General features: G+C 43.9%; 1 protein-coding gene across 1 annotated transcript; it reads right to left on the reverse strand.

Annotated features, from left to right (window-relative positions):
• Positions 1-389: 389 nt before the first annotated feature.
• On the reverse strand, positions 390-8,860 carry Vacht (Vesicular acetylcholine transporter). Its single transcript, XM_071708571.1, has 2 exons — positions 8,722-8,860; positions 390-7,183 (listed from the first exon to the last, which is right to left on the reverse strand). The coding sequence occupies exon 2, from the start codon at positions 7,007-7,009 to the stop codon at positions 5,243-5,245; it is 1,767 nt and encodes a 588-aa protein (XP_071564672.1). The 5' UTR covers positions 7,010-7,183; positions 8,722-8,860; the 3' UTR covers positions 390-5,242.
• Positions 8,861-10,509: the final 1,649 nt, after the last annotated feature.

Consider the following 10,509-nt stretch of genomic DNA (forward strand, 5'->3'; position numbering starts at 1 on the left):
AACTTTTCGATAATCTTTACACCACTTTTCTTGTAAGTGGAGAATTATAAATTGAAAGTTAGAAATGGGTTGCCAATAGAATAAAGAATTTAAGCATATCAGGAATGAAAAAATTAAGCTTATAATTTACAAGAAATCGGTCAAAAACAAAGTGGGATTTCATATTACCACCATTTCCTCTTGTATATGGGCGCGTATACATATACATATAGCCTTTCTAAGATTCCCATGAAAGCTTCGGTTTCGGTTTCGGCAAAAATTTACACATAACCGAATATTCGTTTTCAGTTTCGGCCGAAATTAAAAAAGATTCTTTCGGCCGGACCCTAGAACTCCTTAAACGAGAAAACTGAGGCGAACTGGCGTGACATAAAGTGCAACACGTGGTATTCTTCGGTAACAATGACATCTTTAATAACCGGTTCAACAATATTACAGTGTCATAGGATTTCAATTACATACGCATTTCGAATTACTTGGTTTTTCATCAAATAAATATACATACATGTGTGTGTCTCTGCGTATAAGTATAGAATTCACGAGTGTATGTATGTATACTGAGTGTATGTACCTGTTTTATGTATCTGCGTGTTGTGTATATATATATATATATATATATATATATATGTATATGCATGTGTGTCTTTTTATGTGTGTGAGTATGTTACGCGCAAAGTGCGGATGTATTGCAGTTAAGTTACGCTACGCTTACGGATAATCTCTGGATGCACGATCGCTTCTTCATCGCGCACGGATAATATACATTATGCACGGATAATTAGATACATATAATCCCGGTGACCATTTCTCCTCGTTCCGCCCTCCCTTCATCTTGTGATATGTGTTCTCGCGTATTGCGATGTTCTGTCGTAACGGACTGCTCCCATCTCGCCGTCTCCCTTCTTCGCAACACTTGGGAATTAGACTCGGTTTCGAGGTGAGAAAAATATCGTTGGGAAACTAGCGCCCGCGTTTTCACTCTAAACGTCGTTCCCGATAGTGCTGAGCAAGGTTTCGATATATACAGAACGCACTTTGCGCTCCGTTCGCTTTGCACAACGTATTATGTATGTCACCGAGGAAGCTACTTACGCATTAGCAGTTTAGGAGCCTAAATCGATGAATATCTTGAAGACTCCAAACCGCTTTCTTAATTTAGAATTTTTTCTCAAGCGTAGAAGAAGCAACGAATTATCCGCAAATTGTCCGATAATTATCTACAGGTTATTAATATGTGGAATTTAGGAATCTTCTGTACACAATAAAGAAAATTCTTGTCGTTTCCACTCCGACTTAACAGTTATAACAAATGATACATCATATAATCGTCGAAACTTAACGAAATTTGTGTATGTGTACAATAACAGTAAGTTTTTCATATTATATATTGTAATTAGCTGAGGATCTCAAAAGCAAAATGAAATTAGCGATAATTTCCTTTTTCGAGAGAAAAATAATTCTCAGGAACAAAATAATCTTTTTCCAATAAAGGATCCTTTTTTTGGTAAAACAAAAAACTTTTTAATGCGTTTACTATGTTTTTAAAGAAGTAACTCACTATTTTTCGAGGAACGCGAGAAATGTATATGTCTTTTCTTCTTTATTCAAAGAGAAACTTATCTCGTTCCAACAAGATTCAGTTTTCTATTTCACTTTTAAAATCCCCAGATTCTATTCCTAGTGTCAGGACAATAACACCTTTGCCCAGCACTGGCCTTCAGTCCCGACGCAGAAGAAAGAGGATTCTATACTCACGTACACACAACCGTCGCGTTCACAACACTTACAAACGATATGATACAAGTAGGCAAGATATACCGAGTGCCCCGGGACTACTGCCACTATCGAAGACCACGAAGACGACTTGTTAGAGAGGTCGAACGAGCAACGATGCTTGCTTCGATTATCGTGGCTTCGATCGAAACGTAAGCGCGATTGAAAATGGAACGGATCATTTCGCATAGTAAGCTGTGTAGATAGAAAGCAAATAAAATCCAATTTTAAGCGAAAGTTTTAACAGAATTCTAGCTTGAGCTTTTCTTACGAAGATAAAGATAAAAAAAATTCGTAACTGGAAAAGAGAGGAGTGACAGTTTCGGGACACTCAATACGCGACGTATTCACAAAGGAAAAAGCTTCTTTCTTCTCACTTTCGCGCGTAATATATATTTACAAGAGCAGAAGAAGCTACGAATATAATTTTATATAGGTACGATATATATATATATATATATATATATATATATATATATATATATGTATATATATATATATATATGTATATGTGTGAATGTGTATGTATAACCGTAGTGCAACTGACGCAACGCCTTGCCGATAATTATCATGATCACTTTAACATTGTAACATTTGTAAACTCGATTTCTCACTGGTCTCGAATCGAAAAGATAAGAGATTAACGTCACAAATGTAAATTCTTAAAATAATGAGCGAAAAAAAAGAATGTTTATCAAAGTACCAAAAGTTACCAGTTGAGAATGTATCCTAGAATTTGATTAACATATCTAATTATTTTAATAACCTATAGATTTCAGCTAAAAATGACATTTCAATATTAAAGAGTTAGAGAAGCACAAAATCTATCTAATTACTTTCGAGATCTTATTGCATTGACCTTCGCTCGATTTGTTCGGCGGAATCGCGACGATAACCATCAACCAGGCCAGACGTTGCCGTTACCTGGTAAAATCCTTAACTTTAGAGGCCAGCTCATAGAAACGAAATGCCATTGCGGAGAATAAAACACGCTCTTTCTCTCTTCCACGCGGCTATAAAACAGAAACGCGTAGCCTATGTTTAGGTACATATGTATAGCGGTCTAATATAGAGAGTGTATCTACGTTACGTTAGGTCGGGTTACTTGCTTGGATATATATCTATTATGGGGAGAGCTTTACAATTATTCGCTCGTACTACGCGACCACGGGGATAAAAACTGCAAAGTTCAGGCACTGAATTAACTCAAAGCACTCGCGAATCAATTCTCGAGGATCCGCGCGACGATGGGCGAGTGGTCCTGAAGTCCGATCGACGCGAGCGAAACGGATTCCCTGACGATCGAGGAACCTCTTCTTTTCGCGTCCAACACGCCGGCGATGTAATCGCCGTGCCGGTATAGTGTGTATAGTGCTATAGTTGATTAACAACTTATTTATTTGCTTCTCCCGATGTTTCTTAGTATTGACGAGTAGGTACGAATGTGTGCTGTGCCCTCGGCCGTAAGGCTTGCCGGCTATCGCCGAGAAAAATCGTAAAAGCAAATTTTTAATATTTTTATATATCTAAATAATCTTCTTCTAAATAACTCGAGAAAGGAATTTTGTTTTATCTTCTCTTTTTCACCCTGCTTTGTGCTTAAAAAAATAATTATGCTTGTGTGCATTGCTGTATATCTCTAGAATAATTTAAAAAAAATAAAATAGAGTAAATAATGTATCTAAAATAAATAGAAATGCATCTTGAGAGAGCAGCTTGCGATAGTCACCGCGAAACCTTGCGTCCAAGTCACTCCGACACATAATAAAATTTTTGATATATTTACATACATATAGAAATTATTATGCACGCCTAGATACGTCTAGATATCACACGCGATTTGCCGCGTGAACCAAACTCCCTCCCCCCCCCCCCTGTGACCAGTATTCGAACGAAATATATATCCCTACAATTAGAAAAGTAATCTCATAAAAATACAGATATGTTTACTTTAACGCGCTCGCGCTTTGGTACTGGTATTGCTCCATTATTGCGGCAAAGTACTCAATTAGTGCGAAAGAAATCGTATGACACTGAAGCGAAGAAACAGATAATTAGGGAAAAATATCGTGAAATGTTATAAATATTAGAATTATATTATAAAGTTAACTTATCAATCTTTAATTATTTAACAAAATAGAAGTCGACTTCTTTAGAATTCTAACGCTATATGTGTGTTTTGTTGGTAATATTGCAAGAGACATCGTTTTAGATTTTGTTCAAAAATAGCAGAAATAACTTTCTTTTCATATCTCTTTTAAAGACGAGGAATGAGTATAAGGACAAGCTTTCAGACATTGAAAATTACCTGGAATAAAAATTTTTTAGTAGAACAGCTTTAATTAATAACCTGCCATTTCCATCAATGTTCGTAATGCTTATACCCATTGTTTATTAATAATAGAATATGTAACAAATAACAATTTTAGAATATATACGCGTTTTATTTGAATCACCGAAAACAATTCTTGTAATATAAGTTTCACTATTAACATGTCTATGGCGTTTTAGTAACGAGTATTTAAAAATCGAAGCAGAGATGAGAGTACTTTGCCAATACAGAGCGATTCGTGGGGCAAATCGACCGCCCTCATCACAACCCCACAACTATACAATCGCCTACTTAACTTAAAGCCTTATTTCCTAGATTTCTGACGTCTTAATTAGTGATATGATATTTCCGTTCAGCAATATACGGTTCTCAAACGAAAGCATTAAAAACTCAAGACTTGCCCAACGGCAATCCGCGAGCGAAGGTCCTTGCTGATGGGAAGCCTTCGTCGCGGCCGTGAATCCTCCCTCTATCTTTCGATCCGTCTACACTTCGCGCAATAACTTCTTGCAAAGAACGTTGTCTCTTTTCTCTTTCCTCCATAGCACCGACACATCCCCCCGTCTTCTCACTCTAATTTTATTTCGATGTAGTTATTCTCCTTAAGGTCCTTATTATTCCCGACGAAGACGACTACTGTCCTTTCCGCGTGCTTATCCGACCGTGCTTTCCCTTCCACTTCTCTCAACGTCTCCTATCCCGTCTCTTCCTTTCCCCTCTTTCCTCGCGACTCGTATTACCAGCTGCGCACGGAAGCTCGAGCCAGGACCATCAGGATTCACTGTTCGCGGACGTGAACCCATCGCGAGAGCTCCGAGGGAATCACTTTGGAAGTCGTTGCACCTGCCATCCCCGATAAACACCGACGATACTCCGAAGGACGATCGAGATCCGGCGGAACGCCGCGCCGGCGCGATCGGCGATCCTTCCTCCCCCCCCCCTGATCGCGCGTCCCGATCGCCATCGCTGCCCGGGAGTTCCGCCGAGCCGCCGTGCTCCGCGATGACGTCGATTCTTTTTCTTGCCGATATAAGTGGAAGCCTGTCACGAAGACTCTCGAACACACTCTCGAGCGAAGGGGACGCGCATGCGCGATCGGTTAGATCGCTACGGCGACACTCGGCGACGGACATCGCTTTAGAACATCCCTTGTCTGAAGGGGTTGCTGTCCCCGGCCGGCCGCTGATCCGCCGGATCCGGCCTTCTGAAGGGGTTCACGTCAGCCTGGGCAGCACCCCGCTGATCCTGGCGCTCGGCCGCGTAATTCCTCTGTTGACCGTAGTCGCCGGGCTGAGCGTAGCCAGCCGATTGATTGTAGACCGGCGGCTGCTCGTGAGCGGGCTGGTTGTAACCGCCGATCGTGTTCTGCGCGCCATAACCGCCGGCGCGCTGATCGTAACCGATCTGCCCCGCCGTCTGATAGTTCTGATCGTAGCCCTGATCGATATTCGTCTCCATACGCGTCTGGTTCAGATGGTTGCCGATCTCGCCGGTGATCGGCCGCTGTTCCTGCAACACGTACGTCTGGTATTCCTTGTCGGGCGGATCTTGCATCAGCACGTTCGCCTCGTCCTGGAACGGCTTGAAGTCGTAGATGTGACGCAGGTAGTAGAGGACCGGCGCGTAGAGCAGATTCGAGAAGGCAATGCCAAAGTTCAGGGCGGTGAAGCCGATCGCCTCGACGACCCCGCCGGCTATGATCGGACCCACCGCGTACGCCAAGCTGTACGAGATGTCGGCGATCGCGTAGATGCTACCGTACACCGACACGTACCTAACGTCCACTAGGTAGCCCAGGGTGGGCAGCAGCGCGGTGTCGATAAGCGCGATACCGAAGCAGATGCCGCACAGCGGTATCATCAGCACCACGTACGAGCTGGAGAACGGTATGATGAAACAGCAGAGACCTTCGAGCGCGAGGCCGCCCGCCGCCATCAGCCACTGATATTGCGGATACTGCTTAGCCATCTTCACGGTAATTATGACGCCGATCACGTGCGGGAAGAAGGCCGGCAACCAGATCATACCGATTTTCCAGTTGTCGTGCGTCATATTATCCTCCATCCACAGCGAGATCGTCGGCTCGAGGAAGGCGAGCGCGACGTTGGACATCATCAGGGCGCCCGCGCACACGGCGATGTACGGGTCTATCAGCAGCCGCCAGATCGGTATCGTTGACTTGGCGGCATTGTTACGGCGATCTTGCAGTTGTTGCTTGATCGGCTTCATCACCAACAATAACATGAAGCCGTCCGCCAGGCTGACGAACGCCAGGATCAGGAACGGCACCTCCTTGCCGGCGAACTGGTAGAGGGCACCTCCGAACGGCGGCGCGACCAGGCAGCCGAAGCTGATAAACGCCAGTGCGATGCCGAGCGCCTTCGAGCGTTCCGACTCCTCCGTGAAGCGATCGGCGATCATAGCGAGACCGGCGGTGTCGGCGAACGCGGAGCCGACGCCCTGCAAGCTTCTCGCGAAGAACAGCACGCTGTAGCTCTTGCCGCACGCGAACACGCTGGTCGAGAGGAACATGATGCAGAGACCGATCATCATCGGAATGTCGTAGCCGATCCGATCGATCAGCGCGCCGGAGAACGGATTCACCATCAGTTGCACTATTGCCTTTGACGCGAATAGTACCCCCGTGGCGGAGTCCTGGCCGTGATGACTAGGCGCGCCGGTAGCGTTGACCGGTTCCTCCTCGACCTCGCCGAACGCGCCGATATATTTAAGGTAATCGGGGATAATCGGTACTATCACCATGTACAGCATGTTGTCCAGTAGCAGCGCCACGGAGACGATGACCAGGATCAGCTTGCGCTGAGCTTTCGGCTCTTGCAGCTTCGTCCAGATGATCTCCTTGAGCTCACCGAACTCCATGTTGAGTATCGGTATCGTCGTCATGGTTCCTAGGTGTAGCCGCCCGCGGGGCGACCGGCGTCTTCTGGGTCTTTTTGTGTGTGTCTTAGTGGAAGGGACTAACCGCGGTCACAACCAGTCGTGCGACCTCGGGAAGCGAGCGTGACGACAAGATCGTCGCGATTGGGGCGGCGCGCATCAGGCCGGGCCGGGGGTAACCTACAACAGATCACCGATTTGGCAACGATTAGCTCGCGGAAACAAACTGACTTCGCGTGCAACACGCTTCCGCGCGCGCTTCTATACGCGCGACGGCAAACCGCTTCGCGAGAACGCGGATTCGGAGAAGCGACTCGGGACTGAGGGAAAGAGTTGCCGAGAGGAGAAGATAGGGGAGCCCTGACCCGGCCTGTGGTCAGCGCGAAACGATATCCATTCACCCATCACCCCTCAACCCCCCGACCCCAACTTTGTAACCCTCGCGAGCACCATGAACGCATCAACTACCGTCTTGCGTGCGGGAAAGAAACACGTTGCGGAAACGCTCGCCCGCACTCGGCTTGGCTTTTCCTCGTAGGCTGTGCTCCCCTTCGCGCGCGTGAAAGAGAACACGATACCGGATAGAGGCTCCCCCACGATAAGACGTCACGGGATCGACTCTATGTACCTGAGCGAGCCTTGCTGGTGTATTGCGTATCGCATTACGGCGGAGATAAAAACAGCACGAAAAAAAGTATTGAGAAAACAAGAGGCGAGGATCGATGTGACGTGCTTGTCATCGGGGTCATCGCTAATCACTTCGCGGGTGTTAGTGTCGAAGGGAATGGCTCGGTAGTAATTGTGGACGATATTGTTTTTTTTTGTCAAGTTTGAAACAATGACCAATTAAGATAAGAAAAATAAACATGTATATTAAATGGGTTCCATTTAAAACTATTGTATGTAAAGATTTAACTATTTAAATTTGCATTATCTTATTTATCGTTATTTATCAAAGCTAGAAAAAATTAATAGCTAAAGTAACTCCATGAAAAAAAATAATTGCGCTAAAGTAGGTATTCTTTTAGACGCAATTTACTAATTTTGTTAAATCTCCTTCCTATATATCCTCGCCTTTTATATATTTTTTTAATTACCAGAAGCATAGCGCAAAAGCACGATGAAAAATGGCGGATTTAAATTATACTTTAATAGCGTAATGAAATAATTTAAAGAGTGTTTCTTAAAAGATCTGAAGATCGTAGAAAGAAACTGAAGTAATATCTCGCGGTCTGACGGAAAAGATTGGCAAGTGCAGTTAACAAAAAGTGCACTTATCAACTTTTTCCTAACATTTTAACAATCTGGATTAACAATCTACCTGATCCAATTTATTTCTTTCGAGAAGTGAATTATTTATCGGAGGATCTTGCAGTTTCATTATTTATTTACTCTATCGTTATCTTATCCTAATTTGTCAGGAATTTTTTACGACGGTAAAAAGACGCGCGCCCCGGTCGATAGCAAATTACTATAATAACACGCGAACTAACATTTAAGCCGGGACCTTCGGGCGACCGTCCGGAACGACGCGATGGCTCCTCCGCGTATTCTTCGCGCGTTTGCGAAATGGCGCCTGTCAATCGTCGTCATCACCGTGACTCTCGTTAATGGCGCAACGCGATCGATCGACGGGCTCCACTACGGGCAACGAGTCTTCCCGACGTACGAAAGAAGGCCGCACATGTAAAAAAAAAAACGGCGTTTCACCGACTTACCGGAGTTACTGGCGAACTTCTGCTTGAGGGAATTGGCGAGGCGTTGGGAGCCCGCCAAGGTCGGAAGACCGGCGAGCAGGCCGCTCAGAGTCGAAGCGACGTCCGATCCGTCTTCGTCCTTCGAGTCGTTCACCGACTCCTTGGCTCCTTGCGTCCCCGGGCCCTCCACCTTTTCAGCCGAGTTCACAACCGCGTCTGCAACGGCGACAATATTTTCCGGTCGATTACAATTCGCGGACTGTTAGAGAGAGACAATGATAAATTCGTTCCATTAGCCCGGGAATGAATGGGGGATACAGTTGCAAATCTGTGCTACGGAAACGGAAATTTATCTTTGATGAACTCGCGGCGCCTTCAATTTGGGTCAAGCATTACTGTATATAATGTCTATTTCTACCAATGCGGATTAACTTTAATCTCGGTTTAACCTGCCTTTTATTCTTTATAGAGCTCTAGAAAAAGATAAAAGGCAAGTTAATCCGCATTGATGGAAATGGACATAAGGCAGAAGAAGAGAAAAGAATTGGATAAGACAGCCAAGTGATCTGGTGACCCGCGTTTAAAAAAATAGCTCCTTTTTATCACAAAAACATGGAAAATATTAGAATACGCGTTACGAGGCTATATACATATTTTAATAATGGAGTTATACGCTAACGTGTATAATTCGTGCCCCTCTAATAGGACGGAATTGATAACGTTGGGAGGGTGGGACAGAGTCCGTCGACCTTCGAGAGTTAAAATTCATCGTCATATATTTTTAACCCGCCGCAATCGTGCGTGAGGCAAACATCGTGCAACGCGTATTCCGTACTCTACATATTCATACGTCCCTCTCTCTCTCTCTCTCTCTCTCTCTCTCTCTCTCTCTCGTATATATACTATCGACACAATTTTTACTAACCTTTCTATTATCTTATGTACGCGTTACCAATGGGCGGATTTAAATTTAGCGTTTCTGCGTCTATCTATAACATTTCCCGAGCCCTATACCATGTACATTTGAGGAAGATCGGGCATTACACACGTGCGTAACTTCCCAAGGTAATTTTTGCTCCCCTTCGCCGCATCGCAATATAGTTATTTGGCAGCCACGTGTTATTTCGTGCGCCGTTGTTTGCGGAGGGCTGAGGGCAGATATCCTATTACCCGTGTCGCTCGGGTGATCGCAAATTTCCACCGGAATACTAGGATTTCTTGGGCGACAATTGGACCGCGTTATGCAACATTACGACGAGCTACATTCGGGGGGAATTGGACTTGATTGGCTTGATGAAAACAGCCGCTTTACGAAATCTCCATTCTTAATCTCATCATTTCTACTTTCTGGCAGCAAATGTTACTTTATATATATATATATATAATTATGATTATTAATCATAATTAATAGTGAAATAGAGAAATATATATATATATATGCGTCCTATTTAATTCTCGATCAATCTCGATCTAAAATGTCGAATTGCAATGGCATTAACGTTGATATTAACGTCTAAAGTACTTCACGAGAAAACGTAGAGCTAAAGTAGGCATTTTCTGTAACAAACTGTGCTAATAGATACAGATAAAAGGCAAGACAGAAATACTACAACGGCATAGTGTTACTCGAGTTACTTTCTCGACTTTTGAATGAAGTTTATATCGCACTAAAAATCTAACAAATTGTAACGGGTTTGTCACGAGGAACAGAGATAGATTTAAGCTCGAAATATATTGACACAAAATTGTAAAATAAATGATTAATATTGAGAATGTGGTAATTTGTGCAAATATATTACATAGTATATT

Source organism: Temnothorax nylanderi, unplaced genomic scaffold, assembly GCF_030848795.1.
Source record: "Temnothorax nylanderi isolate EJ_2023f unplaced genomic scaffold, tnyl_v1.0 TNYL_tig0069_pilon, whole genome shotgun sequence".
Classification (NCBI taxonomy): Eukaryota; Metazoa; Arthropoda; class Insecta; order Hymenoptera; family Formicidae; genus Temnothorax; species Temnothorax nylanderi.

What these genes read in the sequence shown, in the direction of transcription:
- Vacht (XM_071708571.1), bottom strand. Translation starts at nt 7,009, where the DNA reads ATGACGACGATACCGATACTCAACATGGAGTTCGGTGAGCTCAAGGAG.